Raw genomic sequence first — 27,962 nt, 5'->3', positions numbered from 1 at the left:
GATTGACTGACTGTATAGTAATATAGTGCTCGCTACTCTAGATTGACTGACAGTATAGTAATATAGTGCTCTCTACTCGAGATTGACTGACTGTATAGTAATATAGTTCTCACTGCACTAGATTGACTGACTGTACTGACTGTATAGGACCACAGTACTAGCTACACTAGATTGACTGACTGTATAGTATCACAGTACTAGCTACACTTGATTGACTGACTCTATAGTAATATAGTGCTCGCTACTCTAGATTGACTGACTGTATTGTAATATAGTGCTCACTACTGTGGATTGACTGACTGTATAGTAATATAGTGCTAGCTACTCTAGATTGACTGACTGTATAGTAATATAGTGCTTGCTACTCTAGATTGACTGACTGTATAGTAATATAATGCTCACTACTCTAGATTGACTGACTGTATAGTACCACAGTGCTAGTTACACTAGATTTACTGACTGTATAGTACCACAGGGCTCGCTACAGTAGATTGACTGACTGTATAGCACCACAGGACTAGTTACACTAGATTGACTGACTGTATAGTACCACAGTGCTCGCTACACTCTACTCACTAACTGTATAGTACCACAGTGCTAGTTCCACTAGATTGACTGACTGTATAGCACCACAGTGCTAGTTACACTATATTGACTGACTGTATAGTACCACAGGACTAGTTACACTAGATTGACTGACTGTATAGTACCACAGGGCTCGCTACAGTGTGCTTTGCTGCCTTAATGAGATTTACAGTATGTGAATAGTGTGGCGGTGGCTGATTCTGTATTCTGGATGAGTTGGCTAATTGTGCACAGTTCACATTCCCCCAATCCCCTGGCTCCACTGATAGGGATTCATTTAGCCTTTATTTTACCTCATTATATTGCCCTGTGTTATTGCCAGGCTGTATGTGGGGTATGTCCATCGTTGAAATTGACTCTGGTAATCTCATTAGGTAATGAAGGCTGTTGCTCTATACCTCATTCATGGGAGAGAGAGAGAGAGAGAGAGAGAGAGAGAGAGAGAGAGAGAGAGAGAGAGAGAGAGAGAGAGAGAGAACAGCACAAACTGGGCAATTTGGAACAATGAAATTAAGAGAGAGAACAGCACAAACTGGGCAATTTGGAACAATGAAATTCGTTTTCAAAAATTAACTCAGTCTGAGTGTTATTGTTTTTGCAAGTGTTTATTTCAGACGTGTAGATCTGTGTGTGATAAAAGTTCATTTACATTACGACACAGTATTTAGCATATATAATTTTTCTATCACAACCCCTTCCACCTAACTTTTGCTAAAATTCACTTACAAAAGAAATGCAAATGTGACATTTGGCCACCATAGCAACTAGGTGGGTCGTATTGAGGAGGAGGGGGAGTAGGGCAACATACAGACCTGTAGCTCAGAGGGTAATATTACCTTACGGCTGTGCTTCTATCATACCCCATTCATTTTACCCCAGGAAATCACAGTCTCTATTGCCTTCATGCAACGTTTCGTTTAACTTTGTGCACAAATCAAAGGTGAGCAATGGCTCCTGGGGATGTGGTTTCATTGTTGGGGCTGACTCACTGACTCATAGCCCAGCGAGCAGTGCGCGGAGAGGAGAATCACAGAGAGAGCCACATCTCTGCCAAGAGCCAGGCAGGGCTTTCCAATACTGACTGTGGGGGCCGTGATGGGTCCAACACTTCAGTACAGAGCACTGATATAGCACCGCTGGCTGTTCACACTCTCATTCCCATGCCAGCCTCTGTCAGGTGCAAACAAACTGTGTCCTCCTAACCGTGACCTTGGTCCTCCTGTAATTGTCCCTCTCCCCCCTGAGCTTCTAAGAACAGTACAGCACAGCCTCTCTCAAACATAAAATAGAACAACAGATTAAACAACATTAGTCTCTATTTGTGACCTACTGGCTCGATTCGGTCTTATGTTGCAAAATTTGAAATTGTGTTTTTTACAATGGATAAAAGGAGAGACTCAGAGCCAAAAGAGTTGAGGAACAATAGGAAAGTAATTTTGCTTTGAAAGTTGATCAACTTGTCAACCTATTTTTGAGAAAAAGGCCCTTGATTGTTTTGGTACACCTACCGGAGAGTTCTTCTTTGTCTACACCCATTCAGCATCGTTCACACCCATCTCATTAAATATTCACAAGTGAGACCATGTGCTAAACAGAGTGAGTATGGTAGTATACTAAACAACCAAAGATTTCAAGACTAAAGACTGTTTATACTATGTCTTTCGGCATGTTTGTAGACAGTTGTCGCAGTGACATCATGAATATTGTCGTTGTAAATCAATCTTGTCATTGTCGTTATGAAAACGTATAAACACAAAAACTACAGGCTGCATGACATCAGCAGTCTGGTGGTCCAAAATAGCATAACTGGTATATTTTAAAACCAATAAACCCATCTGTTTAAACAGGTATTTAGTAGATGTCAATCTAGCAAACCAGGCAATTAAAAGCAACTTTCTAAACAATGTTTTGGTTTCTAGCTTGTTAGCTAGCTAGCTAATGTTAAGTTAGCTGGCTAGCCAGTTCAAATTATCAAACGTCTTAACTTTAGCTAATTTGTGAAATGTTTACTTACCTAGTGGAGTCTTTTGTTTATACATGTAGCTAGCTAGCTAGCTAAACAATTAACCATAATCCCAACTCTTTTCAATACTACCCTGCATGAATCTGCAGGTAGCTAACCAACTAGGTTCAATGTTAGCTAGCTAGCTAAAATTAGGCTATAACTAGCAATGCAAATGTCTCTGAGATACGAATAATATTACTACACATATCCTACACGTAACGTTAGCTAGTGAGCCAGCCAGCTGACATTAGCTAGCTAGCTAACAGTACACTTTAACTTGCAATGAAAATGACTTTCTCACCAAATTAGAAACACATAAAATCTGAAAATGTAGCTAGCTAGTCTCTCTTGCCTGTATACATGGATGAACGCTTCACCCTCTCTATCACGGATGCCATGGTTGCCCTTAGTTTGAAGATGTAATCCGTAGACAGGTGTTTTATACAACAGCCTTCTGTGTGTTCTCTTTTCAACTCCCTCCGTAAATGTATTTGTATGCCTAGGATCTGCACTGTGTTCAGTTATATGTTGAGGTTTATATTTTCATATTGGGACTTATTTGAAGATGAGAATGTGCATATGCACAGTAATAGATGTTATCATCGGGCAGTGTGTCTGTAAAGACAAAATAAGTTCCAGTGAGGGAATGTAGAGCTAACAGGCTCTGAGTCACAGAGGAGCATCTCTGCCGATGCTGTTTGTTAGATGGCGACTGTTTGATGATGTGTGCTGATGTCTGATGCCTCCTGTCTGATGGCTAATGCTGGGAGTCTGATAAAATCTGTGTGATGCATTCTATATCTCTGCTGGAAGATCTATGTGATGGCTATTTCACGAATGACCTCTCTGAGCAAACAATAAAATGAGTTCACCTGAAATCCAGTTCAGTTGTGCCAATAACCTGCAGCTCTCGTATCAGCCATCCCATCAACAGAGCAAACACAGTTTGTGGCTGGTCCTCACCCCCCTGGTGCAGGTTGATGGAGCTAAACCACATCAAGGAGATAGACTATTGGCCGTGTTGTGGGGAGGGGGCGTGGGGGGGGAGACATGACATTGTCAGCTAATGAGACTCTCATAGTAGTCTGTGAGTGATATGTTTTCCAGTTACCCCTCTCACCCTGTAGGTGAGAACAGAAGTGAGAAGTGCTTCTATACTGCCTGTGTACCAGCTATATCGCCCTCTAGACAGAGAAAAAAACTGAGTAGCTTACATACAGTATATCCACCAAAGCAATCAATACCTGTAAATGCATTCATCTCAACCTATTCTATATGTGTCTTTGGGGGACAGGTTTGAGTGACGACAACACTAGTTTGACTGATAGTTGTGAATGTGAGTAGTGTTGTTCTGTGTGTGTGTGTGTGTGTGTGTGTGTGTGTGTGTGTGTGTGTGTGTGTGTGTGTGTGTGTCTGTGTGTATGGCTTGTCAGAGCAGCACATCAGCAGTGGTAATGGGCGGTCCCTGTGGAGGGCAGACTGGCAGGCAGGTAATGATCAAAGAGCCTGTTTCCTGTGCCTCATGTTGGGCTCAGAGAGAGGTGCATCTGTCCTCCTGTGTCTCCACTTTTTAATGGGCTCAGTCTGACTGTAAGGCAGCGCTCACTCATCACACACATGCACACACCCACACGCGCGTGCGCGCGGACTCACATACAAATATACGCCATCTCTGTTCTGTCTCAGCATCCCCCCATACATTCACACATGGGGGTAGACTCGTGCAAACCCACACAGACACTGTTTCTTCACACACACCCACACGCACCCAGTTTCTTCACACATTCACAGACAGACAGACACACACACACACACGCACACGTGCACACGCACAAATACCTGAAATAAACTTACCCACATGCCAGACATGCAACCAAACAATAAATCACTGAACTCTTCCTGCCTGCACACTGCCTCTCACTTCATCTCAGCCTCTCCATGTCATCTGTACCACATCGTACACCATAAAATATCAATCTGGTGGGGGAGTGAACAGTTATAGTCAGTCCCATGCATCTCTCTATATATGTCTCTCTATGTGTCTCTTTCTCTTTCTCCCTGCCAGTCTATCTCTTTAACTCAGAAGCCAAGACACTCAGTGGTCTCGTTCTCTCAATCATGTCTGCTGTTTTTCAATGAACATCCAAATGGAAGAGCTCCTGCTTCGCTCAGCTTGGCATAGCAGTTACTGTTTATCACATGGGGATCATTTAGGAGTTGATTATCTGCTCTCTTGCTGGAGATTGGCCAAATCTCATTTTAGATCATAGCTATGTTGTTGTAAGTGAATTTTGGAGTTGTGGGTTATGTATAGTTATTTGTCATTATATTTAATTATGGAGACGATTTAAGCTGCAGGGCTGTAGTATTTGCGTAGTACATACATGTGTCCATGTGTATGCATACTCTCTGAGCAAGTCCCAATGTGCACCATGTGTAAACTGCTGATTGGCAGACTTGACGTGAGTTGGATATGGTCGCCATCAGGGGCAAATTAATTAACAAGCAATTAAACAGCATTCAGGTAATTACCCAGCCAATCAAATGAAACCCACTCCACACAGGTAGTAGTGGGAGCATGATGAGCAGATTTAATCATTCATTAGCAACTCTACCTTTATGCACACTCAGATGTCATCGCTGCAATCTACTTTTTTAGCTCAGGCAGAAATCCTGAAAAACGAATGTAATTCTTAATTCTATGTTTCATTGATTTTAAATCACACCACATTCATAGTTGGATTCTATTTCCTCCTTTTATTTGAAACCATTAGTATGCTCTTAAAGCAGTTGGTGTTACTTAACATGTGTTTCCTAAATTAACTAGAGGGTTCAACTCCAGGTTAGAGCCTACTATTGTGTCTATTGAAAGTTAATGCATTACAAAAATTGCCCTCTTTGGTAACCCATATTTTATAGTAACCAATATTTTGCTTTCTCTTTCAGAGTAGGCTTGTCTAATAGTGAACTCCAAGCGGACCTGTTCTGTAGAGCGCAGGATTTGATTTGATTTGCTTTGGCAGCTGATCCAGCAGAATACCACAGAAAGGGAATTTCAGAAATGGGAGGGGTTAAGCATATAGCTGCTGTCATGTCAACGTCCGATGATTGATAGTAATTTGTTTTGCACTTTTAATACAACATAAACTATCCAGCCATTCATCAAAAGTGTGAGGGATTTCCTGGCTGTCTCTGCAAAGCTCACTAAAACTAATCCATTTTCTGGAAGCCACGAGCCAGCTAGGCGCTAATATGAAATATTCATGTGAGTCCGGACTAAATCATATGGCCATTGGCACACAGCTAGAGAGCGCTTCGTGTGGAGGGGAGGAAATGTCAAGCTGTGAAGTCGTATATTAGCCTGCCATTGTGAATTTACTATAGTTGCCATTTGGCGCGGTCACTTCAAATAGATCTCTGTTTTAATCAATACACTCTGTAAAACACTGGCGCATATCGCCGACTCTGCATAATCCTGGAGTTAGTCCTCACTAATAGTCTTTCCTCCCATTTGCCTTTTTTCTTTATACATATACATTACCGTTCAAAAGTTTGGGGTCATTTAGAAATGTCCTTGTATTTGAAAGAACATTTATTTTTTGTCCATTAAAATAACATCAAATTGATCAGAAATACAGTGTAAACATTAATAATGTTTTAAATGACTATTGTAGGTGAAAATGGCAGATTTTTTATGGAATATCTACATAGACATACAGAGGCCCATTATCAGTAACCATCACTCCTGTGTTTCAATGGCACGTTGTGTTAGCTAATCCAAGTTTATCATTTTAAAATGGTAATTGATCATTAGAAAACCCTTTTGCAATTCTGTTAGCACAGCTGAAAACTGTTGTTCTGATTAAAGTAGCAATAAAACTGGCCTTATTTAGACTAGTTGAGTATCCGGAGCATCAGCATTTGTGGGGTCTATTACAGGTTCAAAATGGCCAGAAACAAAGACCTTTCTTCTGAAACTTGTCACTCTATTCTTGTTCTGAGAAATTATGGCTACTCAATGCGAGAAATTGCCAAGAAACTTAAAATCTTGTGCAACGCTGTGTACTACTCCTTTCACAGAAAAGCACAAACTGGTTCTAAACAGAATGGAAAGAGGAGTGGGAAGCCCCGGTGTACAACTGAGCAGGAGGACAAGTACATTAGAGTGTCTAGTTAGAGAAACAGACGCCTCACAAGTCCTCAACTGGCAGCTTCATTAAATAGTACCCGCAAAACACCAGTCTCATGCATCCCGGAGTCGCCTCTTCACTGTTGATGTTGAGACTGGTGTTTTGCCGGTACTATTTAATGAAGCTGCCAGTTGAATACCTCTTTTTCCTGCTGACACTATGTATTTGCTGCCACATGCTATCTATTTGACGTTAGATTGCAATATTCCTATGGTTTGAACATGCAGGTGTTTGACTTGATATCTACTGAGCCAATTATTTTATTCACCGTAGTGTATTTGTGTTCTTCATTGTGTTGTGTAGGCCGAGCCATAGAGGCGTAGTATCCTAATTATATCACCCTGTTGCAGGAGAACTTTCCTGCAATTAAATACATTTAAAATGTGTAGTGTATTTGAGATTTAAAAAGGTTTCTGAAGTTTGTAATTTCCACAGAAATTTAGACTTGATTTTTACCTTTAAAAAAAATGTATCGACCCCTACAAAAATGTTATTAATTATAATCCACGTTATAATTCACATTTCCTGTTACTGCGGGATTATTTTCTTGCTAAGCAAACTGTCTCAAATGAAGATCCTATATCTGTATACATACATTGTATAATGTGTTAAAATGTGTTATCATTGGTTACAGGAACACCAGACAGGATACCCAAGTATTTGCATCAGCTGATATTGTGGCAATTAGATTCACTCTACCTTAATATGGCAGCCTATTTAGTCAACCGGTGCTTCACCCTCAAACCCTGATGGCTGCCACGTGCACGCTATGTGCTGGTGTTCATGGTGACATGCTATTGCTGTAACATGCATTACTCTCCATGTCTGTTTGGGCTGTGATTTTGCTTCGTTCAGGGGGATTGATATAGCATACCTTGCTCACTCTCTGTTACTATTATGATATTATCCTTATGCATGTACTGGCAGTGAGCTACCCCGAAGGAGCAGAGCCTAACGCCAAGACTAACATATTGCAAATATTGTAATCTTTTCTAATAAATGGTTAAATGAATGAATGGCATTTCCTGTCTGAACCACTGTAAAAGAACAGTGTGTAAAATAGATCCATTTACTCAAATAGAGAGGGTAATTTCAACTGTGTACATTGTGCATCATTTGGAGACGGGCAGGGAGACAGCCTTGTATTGACAGCGATTTATAATGGTAAGCATGTTCACACCACCACACACACGCACACACACACACACACACACACACACACACACACACACACACACACACACACACACACACACACACACACACACACACACACACACACACACACACACACACACACACACACACACACACACACACACACACACACACACATTTCCCAACAATCTCTGACTAATGGAGCTGGTGTTGAAGATGGTTCACGGCCTCAGTTTACCTCCTACACTCACACACTCATACACTACACACACACACACACACACGAACTCACACACAGACACACACCTGATTGATAGCTGTGATTTGACTGTGAAAAAGGAATAGGAAATTGAAAAATGGTGGAAGAAGATTGGGAACAGTGTGCTCATTATAAACCCACAGAAGAAACAAAAGGCTTCCTCTCCTCTTTTATTATTTTTTGAGTTCCACACACACACAGGCAACAGGTGTGTGTGACAGGTGTCTGATTGAGGCACACAAAATAAATTACACCTGCAAACAAATGGATGTATTTAGCGGTCCTGGATGCAGTTAGAGCTGTGGGCTGATGGATGTGATTATGAGAGTATGAGCACCAGGGCCAGACACATACAGAATGGGCACAGGTGCAACACACACAGACAGACAGACAGACAGACAGACAGACAGACAGACAGAGAGAGAGAGAGAGAGAGAGAGAGAGAGAGAGAGAGAGAGAGAGAGAGAGAGAGAGAGAGAGAGAGAGAGAGAGAGAGAGAGAGAGAGAGAGAGAGAGAGAGAGAGAGAGAGAAGACATGTTGTTGTGGGAATAAATAATCATCCATACATAGAATTAATGATATGCCATAGCCAAGGTCGCCAGAAGTGCCCAACTATGGAGATTATATTTAATGTATCGGTCTCTTTGTAATACAGATCCTCAATGTCATAGCATGCTCAGTGGTTAGACTCACAATAGCTGACTGGATTTGTCATTATGTCATAACCAGGGGATTTTTAAAACAGTTAGAAAACACATTTTGTCAAGTTGTCTCAAAACTCTAATCTCATGGCTCATGGCCATACTCCATCACAATGCAGACAGACTTATCAAATAGCAATACCCTTTGAGATGGCTTTGTGTTTTCCATAAATGAGGCGAGGGAGCGTCTTGCCTGAGGCCCCAGTGGTTTAATATTCTGTGAGAGATTCCAGACAGTGAGCGGTGGTGCAGCAGCTGCCTCCTGACCCATCTCCAGCCCCTCTTACATCCCTGACCCCTCTCTCCTTGCTGGACAGGCTGTCAGAGGCTTCTACTGAAGTCCTAATTCCCCCCCACACACATTCACATACACATGCATGTACACACATGAACCCACGCAAGCATATGCATGTGTGCACACACGCATGCATATACACACACACATGCACGCAAGCACACACACACATCCCAACCTGTCCCGCCAGGTGTCAGCACAGCATTGGTATGCCCCTTGCATGGCACCACAATAGATGAAGGGGAACAATGTACCCAAAACTAAAAGAAAATAGGGAATGATTGCACCCGCATAAGACTCTTTCCAAGTTTTGATTTAAAGAAGCTGATGTGAGCACAATGCAATCAGAGGCGAGCTGTGCATTGAGTCAGAGCTTTGTGTGCTCTCCAGCGGCATTAACACTAACGCTCCTGCTGCCGCCTCGCCTCCACCTGAGACCGGGTTGAAAAGAATCAAGGCTCTGTGTGATCTCTCCCTCTGGAGCAAGATGGAAGACAGGGCTTTAGCTGAACAGACACCGTGAATAAGATGTGATGTGTCTCACAGCCAGGGTTTACGCATTCACTATGATCTGTTCCTCTCTAAACCTGTGTGGTTTTGTGGGTGCGTACATTGCCTATTGTAACGGCAGCCTTGAAGTCAGTGCTTACCCAACCATTCGTGCTAGCATAACACAAAACAAAATCATGATTATACTGATATTGGTTGTTTTGTTCAAAACCTTTGAACCCCTTTAAATCTATTTTGGATGACTGTGGCAGGCTGAAATGTCACTGTTGTTGTATAATGGTTCGGTTCCATTTTCTTGGGTGAAAAATGTTGTTCTGTGGTCATTTATATTTTGCTATGTCAAACATCAGAGTGACTTTAAAGTGTCATGGTGACATAGCGATAGTTCGTTGCTTTATTGGTTTCTTTGTTCATTTTTTTTTTACGAATAAAGGATGCCGGTATTCTGCACAGATATATAGCACAGGTCTGTACAACTTGCAGGGAAAGCTTTGTATATGTGACGTGTTTAGAGTGAGAGATGGCAGTTGGGGGGCTGCTGGGCATCCAGTCAGAGGTGTGTATCTCTAACGCAACCACGGACAGTGAGTGGCACCTGAGACAGGAAGGGGCAGAGTTCTCTGTCAGCTTCTATGTTTTCTGTTTCATTTCTGCTCTTAGAATGAAGACATTACTTTCGTGTTACAGAGAGGACTTGAAGTTCCAATTGAAGAACTTATAAACGCGTATTGCAAATGCTTTCAGACAAACATGATGCAATCTTTGCAAGATCCTCACATACATCAGCCTCCTTACCAACTAGCCCTTGAATAGCAGAAAATCACACTGTGAACTCACCATGGGAGCGTACTGTTCAATCCCTCTGAATTGTTAGTTATCTCTAACATGTCAGGCTTCAACTCTGCGTGTGTGTGTGTGTGTGTGTGTGTGTGTGTGTGTGTGTGTGTGTGTGTGTGTGTGTGTGTGTGTGTGTGTGTGTGTGTGTGTGTGTGTGTGTGTGTGTGCTTGTGTGCTTGTGTGCTTGTGTGCTTGTACTCAGGGGTGCAAAAGGCCCATGTTAATATTCTGAGCATGGAATCAGCCATATCCAGGGAGAGGTTGTCATATCTGACCTTCAGTGTCTGTTTGTATGTTCCATCAATAGGGTGCAGTTAAACCTCCTCTGGCCATGGGAAAACTGTTTAAGTGGGGATACATATTGAATCCTCTTTGACTACAGTATATTGAAGGAACAGCCTGTAGATGTATTAACATGTTTCTGTCTGCCACTGAGAGGAATTAGCCTGAGCATTCCCTCTGGTGCTATAGGTAAGTGTTTTCACAGATATTCCACAGGCAAGCAGATACCTGGATTAAGCCATATCTGAGAAAACGGTGGGGTACCAGAGCAGCTCTCTCTGTTTAGCTATAGCTGCTCTTGACACCTCTCTCTACACCTCCCTCTAAAGCGCTCTGCTGCAGGCAACTATACAGATAGCTGGAGTGTTACATTTTCTCCAGGGTTTGCACAGTGTACTACACTGAGTATACAAAACATTAAGAACACCTTCCCAATATTGAGTTGCACACACCCCTTTTGCCCTCAGAACAGTCTCAATTTGCCGGGGCATGGACTCTACAAGGTGTCAAAAGCATTCCACAGGCATGCTGGCCCATGTTGACTCCAATGCTTCCCACAGTTGTGTCAAGTTGGGGCTCCCGATTCCAGGTTGTATCACAACCGGCCGTGATTGGGAGTTAGTTAAATAAAGGTTTAATAAAAAATTTAAAAAGTTGGCTGGATCTCATTTGGATTGTGGACAATTCTTGATACACATGGGAAATTGTTGAGTGTGTAAAACCCAGCCTGGTTGCAGTTCTTGATACAAACTGGTGCATCTGGCACTTACTACCATACCCCGTTCAAAGGCACTTAAATATTTTGTCTTGCCCATTCACCCTCAGAATGGCACACATACACAATCCATGTCTCAATTGTCTCAAGGCTTAGAAAATCTTATTTAGCCTGTCTCCTCACCTTCATTTACACTGATTGAAGTGGATTTAGCAGGTGACATCAACAAGGGATCATAGCGTTCTTCTGGATTTACCTGATCAGTGTATGTCCTGGAAAGAGCAGTTGTCCATAATGTTTTGTACACTCAGTGTATATTTTGTACACGTTTGGCTTTTGAGCTTGAACTATTATTAATCATTAGTTATAAAAGAGACATGAAGGGAGCCATAATGAAGCTTGGTAGAGGCTGAGTGAGGGAAAAGGATGTGTCAGTACTGATAAGGGGAGGAACCGTTTAAGGCCGATATCACTCAGCTCCTTCCCTAGCAATAAGGATGCAATGTGTAGCGATAACGAGGAGGCTCCATCCAAGGTGGGGTCTGTATACTACCACGGGAGAAACCATGTCTTTGTCTAATGCAGCTGTATTGACCCTCTGGGAAGAATAAACTTGGTTTAAAGCTTTCATAGTGTCTGTTGAGTTTGTACTTTGAAAATTAGAACCTAACAATATTGTGGTATTTGACTTGAGGCTGAGACAAAGCTGACATGAACTAAGCATGAGTGAGAGTGGTTACTACAGTAATATCACATTCAAATCCCAGGTTCAATGTACAGTATTTCAATTTTTTAAAGCTGTTTATTTGGAAAATGTAAACACAGGAGATTGTGAGCAGTAGTTGTGGCTAGACATGGGCTAGAACACAAATCTTAGACGTCACTGAAGGTAACTGGACAGTGTTCTTACTTATGAGAAGAGGTCTTAAACCATCTGATGGCTTGCTGTTTGGAAAATGATGACCACAGCGGCCAATCTGTGTTCCTTGGGTCTACTCAGCAGGTGCTGGCTTTTCCACCAAATGTCCTTTAAGAAAAAGGTCTGCATCCCTACTCCCAGCCTTTTAATTAAATGAAAGCACAGTGGGACATACACTCACACACACACACACACACACACACACACACACACACACACACACACACACACACACACACACACACACACGGGGCGCCAGAAGCTGAGTCACTGAGGAGAGGAGACTGCCTGGGCCGCACAGCATCCCAGCATCCTCCTCCTGCTGTTGCCACACATGCGTTGTGAACACACACAGATAACATGCGATAAGCTGCAGATAATGGCCAGAAATAAGAAGGAAAAATGTTTCCTTGACAGCATAGAGAGGGAATGTTACCTTTCCCCAAATGCTATTATACCCAGCAGCCTGGAAAGAGAGGCAGCTCTCTTCCACCCTCAGCAAGAGAGACCGTCTCCAGAGATATCAGTCTGGCTCACAGAGTGTGCTGCAGCTCTGTGGATTCACCCAGATGACAGCCTGCTGAACACTGCTAGTATTGTCTGAAAGCATGCACATACTATCTAATGTTCAGATCGTTTGTAGATTTGACTATCTGTCAGGTAATACATTCATACAACAGCATATCAGACATGTGTAGATTCTGTCTAAGTCTAAGGATTATGTGTTAGAAGAGGAGGAGAGCAGGCCCAGACAAGGACAGGCTTTTTTTGGAGGACGGTGGGCCTGTCTGGCCTCATCCTCTATGATTGACAGATTACAGTGGAGGCTGCCACTTGCAGGGAATAGCATCACACGCATTTCCCCTGAAATCTGTCTATCAGTGCTGTCTAAGCAGAGAGACAGCCATGACATCTAATCACAGCCTGGCTGGCACCTCATAACTCCTGCCTAATGTGCTCCAGGTACAGGGGAGTATCGGGGATGGGGGTAGCAGGGGGAGCAGTGGACAAGAAACAGGACCAGCGGGTATTTATAGTAGTCCTGTCTGTGGCTGTACACTTTGACACATTAATATAGTTTTAAACTAGGCTGAGAACGCCAGCCGACGTTCTGTATGATTTGTAATCTGACATGTACCTTTATTATTATGTGCTGATTTGTCTCCTGTGGGGATTCAGGCTGAGAGAGTATAACAAGGACATGCCTTCCATTCAGGTTAGGTCAAAGATGATAACTCAGGCAAGAACACTAGTGTGTGCCTGCTTGCTCTTTACGAAATTGTCCAATTAGATGTTAGCCTGCATCAATAGGCTTACTATTACAAGCTGTGATGTTAGAAATAGGATGCCGATAAGACTATGCATTCAGTGGAGTTGTTTTATGAATGGCAGTTGGTCTGTGTGTGTGAATGATGGTAGCTATCCCCAGGGTAGGGCCCCATGGAGCTGCTCTGAGCCCACTCAGAGCGGTGCTATGAGTCCAGGATGCCCAGGGTGGTGCCGTGGGGAGTTGAGAACATGCCAGTCTCCCTTGGCCTGCTGCTGTGAGATACCAGTCTCTGGTGGCTGGCCACTGTTCTGAGCGTGCGAATTCCGGTGTGCCCCAGGGCTCTCAGGGGACCTTCACTAGGCTGAGGCTGCTCTACCCCTGGGCTGGCAGGAATCTCAAACAGAGAGAGGTGGGAAAAACAAGTCCACAGATAGCTAACTAGCTACCCCTGAGCTGTTCCATATTAATATCCCCCAAACGACTGAAACTATACAGTAGTTGTAAAAGAGGTGCTGAAAAGTTTATTTTTTTTGTGTGGAGTTGTAAAGCTATACACTCTAAAATACTTTGGAATTTTCAGTATTTCAGTTGACACATATTCGGGATTTATGCCAGTCTCTAAAATTAAAAAGAGGAAGCGCTTAAACCAGTGGATTATGACTCATCCAAAATGAGATGAGTTTTGACAGAGTTACCTTCCGTGTGGGAATTATGAATGAATGTGTCCGTCTTATCACGAATATGGGCTTCTGCTTACAATTGTTCTGTCTTTCTTTTTTCCTTTCCTCTCCTCCTCCTTCTCTACTGCTGCAACAGGAGCCGCTGAGACCTTGTCAGGTACTTTTGATTTTCCTCTAATGTTCATCTGACGATGTCTGATGCCATTTGCTCCACTTGCTCTTCATTTATTTGTGAAAAGCATCAAGTTGTGTATTCATGTGCTGTGCAGTCTCGACAATCGTATGTCAATCTACTGCCAAAGTGATTGTATTTGTATAGCACAGCTATTGTGCATAGAGACCATTTCAGCTAAGACTATGTCAGATGGTGGCAGAGTACATTCTACATTCCCTGTTGTTAATGGCTACTGTCACTATGTTTACTGTTTGTGCATTCTAATTTTGTCTATGTCTAGTGTTCTATTGGTTGACCCATGACTGGTATGTACTGTACAAAGTGACTATGGTAGCCTACACTAAACCAAAGCTAAACATTCTGTATTGTGAAAGCCCATGTCTACCACCACTATAGGCTAGAAGCTCCCCTAGTCTCTCTGTCACACTTAAGAAGACACAACGAGCACAAACGAGCCTCTAACCTGCCAGTACAGTGGAACATGAGATTGAGCAGTCCCCAACATTGATCTGCAGTGAACATGGCACAATCTGCATAAGATAATAGAGTACAGGAGAGATGCTTTTCCGAGGGGAAATGTCTCTGTACATCTCTATTCAGTCAAAGCCTTGTCAAAACAGCATCAGACATCTGACATCAGATCAGAAACATGATGAAACTTGAGTGAGAGATTGTCTTCAGAGATAAAAGAGATTACATTAGAAGGCCAAAAACTTTAGAAGCCCTGCTACGATGCAGAGGAGCCTTGAAACAGTGAAGCACTAATAATGCCCAATGATATGATTGCTTTTTACTCACAGATGTCCTTGAAAGAGCTTCCCTTCTTAGAGAGCAGGGCTTAATGACGGAGCTGGACATGTATGTAGCTCATAAGGCATTGAATGGGTGTGTGAGAAAGAGAGCTATTTTCATTCTTAATGACTGGTTCCTCTTTGAAAAGGACAGGACATCGGTGACTCAGGGGAGAGGAATCAGGGGCCTGGCGCTGCCCTGCTTTCCACTGCCCCTTTCATGTCTTTCAGTGAGAAAATAAAAAGAGAGAGAGAAGTTCAAAGAAAAAAGGAATTTGAATCAAAAGGTTTCCTTTCCTAACTTCTTGGAAGGAATGAAGAGAGGAACTTAGATTATATTTCTTGATTTCAACCCCCAACTACTAAATGTTAGCGGCAGAGTTTTTTCTCGGTGTCTTGCGTTATGAGCTGCTTGTTGATGGGGCCCATCTCAGGCCGCTGATGTAACATCCCGGCATTTGAGTTCACAGACCTCTGAAGGCTCTGTAATTAATTATCTTTGACTATGTCATTCAGTGTGTTCTGACGTAGGAACAGGAGGACAGCCATGTGTGGCAATACTGGCGCTTTGCACTCTGAGACAGCTGCTAGAATGAGGGTGAATTTATCAGCCAGTCGTCTGCGCCACATATCTCTCTCTCCTCCCGCCTACCCCTCCCGCCACCAGAAATGAATGACTGCCTCTCCTCATTTGCACCGAATCATGACCAGGATGCTGAGGCAATTGAAAATGTTTACTAGAATTGCAAAAAACCCTCCATGTTCCGCAAAGTGGCCTGTTTTCCCTCTGATGGGATTACTAATCACAGTGCCGTTATTTATGTGTGTTTTGAATTAGAGATGAGCCATGGATATTGGAGAGGACCCAACCCTGCTAAGGGCTGCTGAAACCGTGCTTCTACACCTGCATTGCTTGCTGTTTGAGGTTTTAGGCTGGGTTTCTGTACAGCACTTTGAGATATCAGCTGATGTAAGAAGGGCTTCATAAATACATTTGATTTGATTTATGGATATTTTCTCTAGCAGTCCCTTTCCTCTCAGTCCAACAGATTGGGAACAGAATAACCTTTCTTTGAGGCTTCTTCGTGTTGCTGTTTTGACTGCCAGCTAGATTACTAAAAACAACACTTGAAACTGTTTTGGGCTCCTCTGCTGGGGTAGGCCTACTTACTATAAGTATGTCAGAGCAGCCTTTCGGGTTTCAGTCAGACACACTCAAATTAATTACACACTTCCACATTCCAACATTGGAGCACACTTAATAAACAAGAATTTGATTGTGTTATAATGAGTTAATTATGGACCAATTCGCCTTTAGAGTATTTCGCTATGCTCTAGTAGTCCACTATACATTCACACTTCAGAGGTAGTTGAAAACAGAGGCTTCTAATAATAAAACAAACACGGATTCCTAAAACATCACAGATACTCAATTAAGACAGTTTAAAAACAGGACACTTCCATGGAGTAGAAAAAAATGATTTCCTTACAATAGGATAACATTCACATACCTCAAGATACTACCCATTTAGTACAGAATGTACTGTACTCTGGTCAAATCAAAATCGAATCAAATCAAATGTATTTGTCACATACACATGGTTAGCAGATGTTAATGCAAGTGTAGCGAAATGCTTGTGCTTCTAGTTCCGACAATGCAGTAATAACCAACGAGTAATCTAACTTAACAATTCCAAAACAACTACCTTATACACACAAGTGTAAAGGGATAAAGAATATGTACATAAAGATGTATGAATGAGTGATGGAACAGAACGGCATAGGCAAGATGCAGTAGATGGTATTGAGTACAGTATATACATATGATATGAGTAATGTAGGGTATGTAAATACTGGCATAGTTTAATGTGGCTAGTGATACATGTATCACATAAAGATGCAGTAGATGATATAGAGTACAGTATATACATATGAGTAATGTATGTAATGTATGTAAACATTATATTAAGTAGCATTGTTTAAAGTGGCTAGTGATATACTTTACATCAATTTCCATCAATTCCCATTATTACAGTGGCTGGAGTTGAGTCAGTGTGTTGGCAGCAGCCACTTAAGGTTAGTGGTGGCTGTTTAACAGTCTGATGGCCTTGAGATAGAAGCTGTTTTTCAGTCTCTCGGTCCCAGCTTTGATGCACCTGTACTGACCCCGCCTTCTGAATGATAGCGGGGTGAACAGGCAGTGGCTCGGGTGGTTGTTGTCCTTGATGATCTTTATGGCCTTCCTGTGACATCGGGTGGTGTAGGTGTCCTGGAGGGCAGGTAGTTTGCCCCCGGTGAGGCGTTGTGCAGACCTCACTATCCTCTGGAGAGCCTTACGGTTGTGGGCGGAGCAGTTGCCGTACCAGGCGGTGATACAGCCCGACAGGATGCTCTCGATTGTGCATCGGTAGAAGTTTGTGAGTTATTTTGGTGACAAGCCAAATTTCTTCAGCCTCCTGAGGTTGAAGAGGCGCTGCTGCGCCTTCTTCACGATGCTGTCTGTGTGAGTGGACCAATTCAGTTTGTCCGTGATGTGTACGCCGAGGAACTTAAAACTTACTACCCTCTCCACTACTGTCCCATCGATGTGGATAGGGGGGTGTTCCCTCTGCTGTTTCCTGAAGTCCACAATCATCTCCTTTGTTTTGTTGGCGTTGAGTGTGAGGTTATTTTCCTGACACCACACTCCGAGGGCCCTCACCTCCTCCCTGTAAGCCAATATCAATATCAACGTCAATATCAATGTCCATTTTCAGTCATCACCATCCTGTGTTGTGTGTGTGCTTGATGAACCAATATCTGTGATGTGGAATGAAATGAAAAGTTTGTTGCTACAGACAGGTCTGAGGTGTATTTATCCACAGGAGGTTCATTTCTTGCTGGTCGCTGCATTCTCTCAGCTCATTTGAATCCTGTTAGTTTGGCTGTCTATTCCCATTATCACTATCTGAAAACGCAGGGGCTTTTTTCCACTTTGTAAATGTCAGCCCGGTTTGGAGGTGTCTGACGACTCAGGCATGCAAATGTGCTTTGGATGTTTTCTTCAGGCTGTTGCTGGGAGTCTTGTTCCTCTCCTGGTGCTAATCCGAGACATTTAAAAGCATTCTCCATTCTTCTTCTTATGCCTTATGCCCCTCCCTCACCTGGAAGGCTGAAAACAAACGTTTTTTCTTTGTGAAAACCAAATGGATGCTTGGTTTCTGGCTTTAATGATGAGGACATGACCAGGTAGGCACAGGTGTGGCAATACTCAGTCAGTGGCTGACTCAGTGGGTGACTCGGTGGCTGACTCAGTGGCTGACTCAGTGGTGGACTCAATGGCTGACTCAGTGGATGACTCGGTGGCTGACTCAGTGGCTGACTCAGTGGCTGACTCAGTGGGTGACTCAGTGGTGGACTCAGTGGCTGACTCAGTGGGTTACTCAGTGCTGACTCAGTGGGTGACTCAGTGGGTGACTCAGTGGTGGACTCAGTGGTGGACTCAGTGGGTGACTCGGTGGCTGACTCGGTGGCTGACTCAGTGGTGGACTCAGTGGCTGACTCAGTGGGTGACTCAGTGGCTGACTCAGTGGCTGACAAGGCTGTTGTAAGAGATGGAGAATAAAGCCCTGTGCTCATAGACTCAGATGGAGAGCTGTAATTCAACTCTGTCTGTGTCTCTCTTTCAGTCTCTCTCTCTTTCACCTCTCTCTCTCTTCCACCTTCCCTCTCTTCCCTCTCTTCCCTCTCTTCCACTACCCCCCTTTCCTTCTGTGTCTCTCTGTCCTTCCCTGTCTCCTTTCTTCTCCTTTTCTCTCAGATGGAGAGCTATAATTCAGCTCTGTCTGTCTCCCTCCCTCTCTCTCCTTCTCTCTTTCTCTCTCTAACTCTCCTTCTTTCTCTTTGTGTGTGAGAGGTAGTGCTTACAGCCCATCTGGCAGAGAGTCACAGGACCCACTCTGAACTGAGAGATCAATAACGTCAACCAGTGCAAATCACATCAAATCAAATTTGATTTGTCACATGCGCCGAATACAACAGGTGCGTACTTACAAGTCCTTAACCAACAATGCTTTAAGAAGTTAAAAATAAAAATGTGTTAGGTAAATATAGATAAGTAGAAAAATTTAAAATAAAAGTAACAAATAATTAAACAGCAGCAGTAAAATAACAATAGCGAGGCTGTATACAGGGGGTACCTGTACAGAGTCAATGCATCAGTTAGTCGAGGTATTTGAGGTAATATGTACATGTGGGTAGAGTTAAAGTGATAAACAGAGAGCAGCAGCAGTGTAAAAAGAGGGGTCTGGGTAGCCCTTTGATTAGCTGTTCAGGAGTCTTATGGCTTGGGGGTATAAGCAGTTAAGAAGCCTTTTGGAAGTAAACTTGGTGCTCCGGTACCGCTTGCCGTGCGGTAGCAGAGAGAACAGTCTATGACTAGGGTGGCTGGCGTCTTTGACAATTTTTGGGTCTTCCTCTGACACCGCCTGTTATAGAGGTCCTGGATGGCGGGAAGCTTGGCCCCAGTGATGTACTGGGCCATACGCACTACCCTCTGTAGTGGCTTGCGGACGGAGGCTGAGCCGTTGCCATATCAGGCAGTGATGCAACCAACATGCTCTCGATGGTGCAGCTGTAGAATCTTTTAAGGATCTGAGGACCCATGCCAAATATTTAGGCTTTGTCATGCCCTCTTCACGACTGTCTTAGTGTGTTTGGACCATGATAGTTTGTTGGTGATATGGACACCAAGGAACTTGGAACTTGAACTCAAGGAACTTGCACTCAACCTGCTCCACTGCAGCTCCATCGATGGGAATGGGGGAGTGCTCGGTCTTCCTTTTCCTGTAGTCCACAATCATCTCCTTTGTCTTGATTATGTTGATGGAGAGGTTCTTGTCCTGGCACCACACGGCCAGGTCTCTGACCTCCTCCCTATAGGCTGTCTCATCGTTGTTGGTGATCAGGCCTACAACTGTTGTTTCATCGGCAAACTTGATGAGGGTGTTGGAGTCATGCCTGGCCATGCAGTCATGAGTGAACAGTGAGTACAGGAGGGGACTGAGCACGCACCCTTGAGGGGTCCCCTTGTTAAGGATCAGTGTGGCGGTTGTGTTGTTACCTACCCTTACCACCTGGGGGCGGCCTGTCAGGAAGTCCAGGATCCAGTTGCAGAGGGAGGTGTTTCTTCCCAGGGTCCTTAGCTTAGTGATGAGCTTTGAGGGCACTATGGTGTTGAATGCTGAGCTGTAGTCAATGAATAGCATTCTCACATAGGTGTTCCTTTTGTCCAGGTGGGAAGGGCAGTGTTGAGTGCAATAGAGATTGCATCATCTGTGGATCTGTTGGGGCAGTATGCAAATTGGAGTGGGTTTAGGGTTTCTGGGATAATGGTGTTGATGTGAGCCATGACCAGCCTTTCAAGGCACTTCATCTCTCCAGATGTGAGTGCTACGGGTCAGTAGTTATTTAGGCAGGTCACCTTAGTCTTCTTGGGCACAGGGACTATGTTGGTCTGTTTGAAACATGTTGGTATTATAGACTCATATTTGACTGTAATTGTGGCAATAACATTTAATAAAATCCATTATTATTATTCCAAATCAAAAATGGATGATAATAGCAATAGCATAGACTAAGATTAGACTGCACTATATTTATTACTTAAGTAATTCACTCTTATTTTTTGTTTTTTCTACCTCTTCAGTGGCCACAATCTCAGTGGTGAGATCACTGTATGTCCTCCGGTGTAGGGCAGGGTCTAGGTGAGACAGGGACTTGAACCTTGGATATAGTGCAGTAGATTTATGAGGGTAGTCCTGTATATTAGGGGGTATCTAGGGTTCAGGTCCTCTCTAATGGCAGCCTTGATATCTCTAGTGATGGTGCTGTCTTCCTCACTTGGGGCCATGGATTGTAGAATCCTTGTTTTCAGAGGTAGGATCATGGACACAGACGGTGCAGTTTCAGTGCTCAATAGGGTTGTAACTGTTTTGAGGGGTTTGAGCACCTGGAGGACCTCCTCTGCCACTTTCACATCATCATCAGCCAAGGTGATGTCTTTATTTTTTTTCAGGGTCTTGTCTGTCAGTGCAGAGTATACAGCTGCCTGCTGCTCAAGATAGCACTCCAACATATCATGTGGAGTTCCATCTTGTTGTGACATTGTGTATGAGCTTGTGGGTCGGTAGCTGTAGCATTTCTTGCTTGGTCTTAAACACATGTTTAACACATGTTGTCCTTCGGTGGAAAAAGGAAACCACCTTCCTGATCCTCCCAAGGAGGCAGTCCATCTTGTTCACTGAGATTCCCCTTTAGGATGCACATTGATCACATGTGCAAAGCAAGCTATCTGTGGCCCCAGTCCAGCTTATATCACTGCATTTACTTGGGTCTTTGCATTATCTGTGGTGGTTGGGATATTGCTTTTGGGCCTCTCTAGCTTCCACTCTGCTACTGCTCCTAGCAGTACCTGCGCCAGATTTGTGCCTGTGTGACTCTCATAGAGGGGGCATGTCTGTAGCGCTGGACTTAGCATCTCCCACTCCTCTGTGGTGTAGTGAGCAGTCACAGTCACGGATCTTTCCATTGCCCTGGATGGCCCATCCATCTGTGGTGAGGGCAACAGAGGATGCCTTGGATAATTTGTCGCCATATTTGATATTTTGACGGGATTTCGTAGCCTGGCTCAAGCACTTTCACCATAGTTTTAAACCCTTTTTTCCCACAACAGAGTATGGCCTCATGTCTGCAGCGCTAAACATACCAATAGATTTGGTGATGGCTTTAACCCGGTCTGATTCTGCAGCAAATGGCTGCTTATATACCGCTGTGAAAAGTTGTTGTCTCTTGGCTGAGTTGGCGTCACTGACACACCAGGGTGATGACGCTTTAATGTGTGGTCATGAACAATGTATTTCCATGATCATACGGCTTTCTTGTGGCACAATGCCTACACAACGTAATGGTGTTGTCCACCACCCTTTTTTCGTCATCATATTTGACAGGGAAGCCAAAATACTCCGATACATGAGACTTAAATGAAGCTGGAGGCTTTTCCAGTTCTTCAGCTCCTCCCACTAGCCATGGCTGTCACTGCTATTTTTTCTTCTTTGCTTTTTGCAACGTGAGCATCCAGGATTGATTCGTTGGGATTCAACACTCCCCGTTCACGTGACCAGTACACACATATTTTCACTGCAACTCTGCATCGAGATGTAGGGAATTATTACTTTTAAAAGCAACAGTGGCAGTAAAACTGTATTTCACACTATGATGGTTAAACTTTGCAATTGATCCGTGGATCCCATGTGTGTCCCGAACCGTGGGGGGTGATCCGTACGAATCACGGATCAACTACGGTGCGTTACACCACTACTATAAGGGCACAAGGCAAGACCCAAATGCAGACATAGGAGGCAGATGGTTGAGCTCCGATATTTATTATAATAAAAGGGGTAGGCAAATGGCAGGTTGGGGACAGGCGAGAGTTCATAAACCAGGTCAGAGTCCAAACAGTACCAGGCGATAGGCAGGCTTGAGGTCAGGACAGGCAGAGTGGTCAGGCAGGCTTCGGCGTCAGGACAGGCAAGGGTCAAAACCAGGAGGGCTAGGAAAAAACTGAGACAGGGAAAAAAAGGAGCTAGGAAATACGCTGGTTGACTTGGCAAAACAAGACGAACTGGCACAGAGAGACAAGAAACACAGGGATAAATACACCGGGGACTAATGGAGAAAACAGGTGACACCTGGATGTGGGTGGAGACCATCACAAAGACAGGTGAAACAGATCAGGGTGTGACAGATACTCTACCTCAGGCGAGCAAAACCTAGAGAATTTCTTAGATTTCATGCATCAGTTTTTGTTTACAAATATGCATAGACCGCCACCCCTTGTCTTACCAGAGGCCGCTGTTCTATCCTGACGAAAAAGCGTAAAACCCACCAGTTGCATGTTATTCATGTTGTTGTTCAGCCACAACTCGGTGAAACATAAGATATTACAGTTTTTAATGTCCCGTTGGTAGGATATACATGATCGTAGTTTATTTTATTATCGACTGATTGTACGTTGGCTAATAAGACCGATGGTAAAGGTAGATATTCATCCACGGTACCTTCGTCTCTTTCTCCTGCGAATTATTGGGATGAGGGCCTTGTCAGGCATCTGAAGTAAATCCTTCCCATCCGGCTCGTTGAAGAAAAAGGTATTCCTCCAGTGCTCCATGGGACCTAAATCACTGTCCTGATATCTAAATGTCACGCCCTGACCTTAGAGATCCTTTTATTTCTCTATTTGGTTCGGTCAGGGTGTGACTAGGATGGGCATTCTAGTTTTTCATCTCTAGGTTGGCCTAGTATGGTTCCCAGTCAGAGGCAGCTGTCTATCGTTGTCTCTGATTGGGGATTATATTTAGGCAGACTTTTTCCACCTGTTGTGTGTGGGATATTGTTTTTGTATTGTAGCCTTTTTGCACTACAAAGCTGTACGTTCGTTTTGTTACTCTTTATTGTTTTGTTGCTGGTTCACAGTAAATAACATGAGGAACGCCTTCCGCGCTGCACATTGGTCCAATACTTCCAACAACGATCGTTACACTAGAAGCTAAGACTCGGTGGCAGAAACATTATGTACAAAATAACTTACTAATAACGTGAAAGGCCACAATAGCACAATTAGTGACAGGATCGTATAACAGCAGCCATCTCCTTCGGCGCTATTATTCTAGGCCCTTCTACTGAATTAGGAGGATTAGGAATGTTGCTGCAAGTACAGCCAACATATGTCTATAGCAGTCAGGCTGTGTTCATGTCTCTGTGGGTGTGCTGAAGTATTATGCTGTTCAAATCCGTGGTCTGTTATTGTGCCAATGCTTTTTTGTGTGTCTCAATCCCCAAATTATTAACATTACACAATGAAAAAAAATCTGAATGGCAGTAATTCTAGACCTTTCATGTGTTGTCCTCCTCCTCTTGTCCATCTGTCTGTGTCCAGTTGAAGGTCAAAACCTGGGGACTGATAATGTGTCAGTGATCGAGGGGGAGATGGCGACCATCAGCTGCAGGGTGAAGAACAATGATGACTCAGTCATCCAGCTCCTTAACCCCAACAGACAGACCATCTACTTCAGAGACGTCAGACGTAAGTGCTTCTCATAGAGATCCTATTAAATTATTAGAGGGGTTATGTCATAAACCCTCAAAGTTCCATAATGGGGCAAAAATGGCAGCCATCTTGTGGCGTGATAAGAATTTGTTCTTAACTGACTTGCCTAGTTAAATAAAGGTATATAAAAAAATGCCAAAATATAGGAAACACAGATATGACAGATACGAAGTAAAAGCATGGGGTGCTTCCATACAGTACGATCCAGACACTTGTAGAATATAGGCCAAGGCACAATGAAGCTGTTCTGGTGGCTAATGGTGGCCCAATGCCCTATTTAAACGCTTTATGATGGTGTTTCCTTTATTTTGGCAGTTACATGCAGCAGCAGGCTACATGGAAAATGGAACAACAGCTCAATAGGGGAAATGGCTTGAGTCGAGCAAAAGGGAATATAATATTGAGGATAAAGTTCAGAACTACACAATTTCACGTGTACAACATCTAAAGACCGGCACATAGAATGGATGGAGAGGTATCAGTCGAGTCGCAAAAAAATGGAATATAACATTGCGGATAAAGTTTGACGACCTTTGTTCATGTTTTTTCATACTATAACAATGAGGATAAGGAAGGGATTTGCTGTTTGGGATAAGTTTCTCAAAAACATGAAATCACAAAAAAAAAGGTGTCTGGATCTTCCTATAACATGATATTTACATCAAAAATATAGATGTGGTAGTAAAAAAGGGAACTAATCCTTAAATCTGAAAATGCTATGGAATAATTTTTCTAAAACGACCTGGCTAGCTATCTAACACATCCTTTCTAGTATTCTATGGTGTTGCTTCACTGGACACTCCCCCATCATACTGGATACTCTCAACAGGTGTCACGCCTTGGTCATAGTGTTTTGTGTTTTCGTTATATATTTTGGTCAGGCCAGGGTGTGACATGGGTTTACGTGTTGTGTTTCGTATTGGGGTTTTATAGGAGTGGGATTGCTAATGATTAGGGGTGTGTCTAGTTAGGTTTGGGCTGCCTGAGGCGGTTCTCGATCAGGTGATTGTGAATCAGGTGATTCTTGTTGTCTCTGATGGGGAACCGTATTTAGGTAGCCTGAGTTTCGCTTTGTATTTCGTGGGTGATTGTTCCTGTCTCTGTGTAGTTTCACCAGATAGGCTGTAATTAGGTTTCACGTTCCGTTTGTTGTTTTTGTATTTATCAGTTATTTCATGTATCGTTCCGTCTTTCTTCATTAAAGATCATGATTAACCACCACGCTGCATTTCGGTCCGACTCTCTTTCTACAAACGAAGAACGCCGTTACAACAGGAAGAACATCGCTGGAAACTCTACTGTTATACTCACCATATTTTAGACACATTTCCATAAGATGACACAGGTTATCTCCCTCTTGAACCATATCTCAGGGTCTCATCTCAAGTACCATATTTCAGGGCCTCTTGTACTAAAATAAATCCCTCTTTAAGGTTTTGGCAGTTTATGGCAACTCATCAGTTATGATGCTATTGGTGATGGCTTCATATTTCATATTACAATACTGATATAAATAGGATGCTTTCTGTCCTTGATTTAATGTTTAATTGGCCATTGAGTTGATTTATTAATTATTTTGTTCATGCAGATAATCTCTTAGATTAGGAATCTAAAGAGATTCTAAGATTAGGACAATGTTTATGCATGAGCATATGGCTTCCTCTAGGTTCAACCTCAGTTTGCATGAGTTTCACTTGTTTGTGTCTTGGAATGGAGCCAACCTTCAAGGTGATATGAGAAACACTTCTTCTTGTTTTCATGTTTCATCTCCATCCAAAATGATTTCACAAGTCTGAGTGGTATCCAGATTGGTGTTCTAATTTTCCACTGTATGGCAGAACATTACAGAAGGCTGAGTGTACATCTCTGTCATGTTTGTATTGCTAATGTAATGTATGTGTTTTACCGCGTTAAAGGAGAGATTCAAATAAAGATAACACAATGACACCCGTGACAGCCTTGAATGCAACACAAATAGAATGGTGTGTGATCTATAAAATCTGTGTTTGAAAGAGCTCTGGCCTCACATCTTTTCTCTATTTAGTCTCATATTCCACACAGCCTCTTTAACACTTTGTCATTTTACCACTTATCCCATTTTAAAACCAACTCACACTGGCAGCAAGGAAAATGGCTGAAGTGCAATAGTCAAGTGTAATTACAGAAACAGTTGGGTATCAGTAAATTGGCTGGAGTTAGTATCAGATATGAGTCAGAGCTCTGATCACATCTAACTGCTGCTCCCGGTTGAACATTACACCCGCAGTGGAGCCTGGTAAATCCCAGGGCAGCAGGTCTATTCTGGGCTGGGCTCCCAGAAGGCTGTGTTCTGTGTTGACCCCCCTCTGACTAGTGACATTGTTACCTGTTACCAGGCCTCTCTCTACAGAGTCAGCCCTTTGTGTTTGGGGAGGAAAACAACCATGACACACAGTCACACAGGGAAAACAACAGACACAAACAGAAACAGACACTTACACAAAACACTCAATAATACCCAACATTTACCGTAGGGCTACACATCCCCCATCAAATCTACAAATGCACTAGCTTTCTCCGTCTGCTTCTTTTGGTTTAAATACCATAGAGTTGCTCAACAGAGCTATCAAGTCCACTCACTGTCAACCACCTGGGAAGTTACTGTTCCAGCAATACTAACACAGTAACACTGTCGCTGAACCTGACGCTAGAGACCCAATGTCAAGGCTTTTGCTGATGCTTTATATTTTTGGCCCAGTGCTCCAATAATTAGGGATCGAGGAAACAAACCAACTTTATGGATGTCATCATCAATTCAACCTTTATAGCTCACATACAGTACATCAAATCAAATCAAACCCAATCAAATTGTATTTGTCACATGTTTCAAATACAACAGGTGTAGAGCTCATTTACAAGCCCTTAACCAACAATGCTTTAAGAAGTTATGAAAAAATAATGTTAAATAAAAAATAGTTAAGTAAAAAAAATAGAATATAAAAGTAACAAATAATTTAACAGTAGCAATAAAATAACAATAGCGAGGCTATATACAGGGGGTACTGGTACAAAGTCAATGTGCCATAGAGTTGGTCAATGTGCCACCGGTTAGTCTAGGTAATTGAGGTAATATGTACATGTAGGTAGAGTTAAAGTACATTACACCTGATGTAGAGGGCAATGATCCAACTTTACTTATCGATTGTATTTTTTGTTGTTTTACAGTGCAACCCTGATGTTGGCCACAGCCTCTTTATAATCTCAACACACTTGAGTAATCACCTGTCAATGAACAAACTGCTTCATGCCAGCTAATTCCTCCCTAGCAAGGCCTTTGACTCTCAAAGCTATGCCAAGGCTCATCGCTATCCTTTGAGGAGAGACTTCCAAAGACTCCTCAAATTATGAGACAGGATTGGGAATGAGGTCTCATATAGGAAGATGCTCAAAGGCCTCTGTAATGAT

The 27,962-nt window shown here is 43.0% G+C and overlaps 1 protein-coding gene across 4 annotated transcripts in view; it reads left to right on the top strand.

Annotated features, from left to right (window-relative positions):
• The window catches only part of LOC109909152 (cell adhesion molecule 1), a 187,806-nt gene that overhangs the window by 120,215 nt on the left and 39,629 nt on the right, over nt 1-27,962 (top strand). For 3 of the 4 annotated variants that reach the window (XM_020508109.2, XM_031796155.1, XM_020508107.2), the window contains exons 2-3: nt 14,544-14,564; nt 24,348-24,494. In XM_020508109.2, coding sequence (XP_020363698.2) covers nt 14,544-14,564; nt 24,348-24,494 — 168 coding nt within the window. The remainder of the gene's footprint in view (nt 1-14,543; nt 14,565-24,347; nt 24,495-27,962) is intronic. The other variant, XM_020508108.2, reaches the window with a different exon arrangement.

This window comes from Oncorhynchus kisutch, linkage group LG18, assembly GCF_002021735.2.
Source record: "Oncorhynchus kisutch isolate 150728-3 linkage group LG18, Okis_V2, whole genome shotgun sequence".
Classification (NCBI taxonomy): domain Eukaryota; kingdom Metazoa; phylum Chordata; class Actinopteri; order Salmoniformes; family Salmonidae; genus Oncorhynchus; species Oncorhynchus kisutch.
The sequence above is the reverse complement of the archived record's forward strand: the minus strand, read 5'-3'. Positions and strand labels throughout refer to the sequence as shown.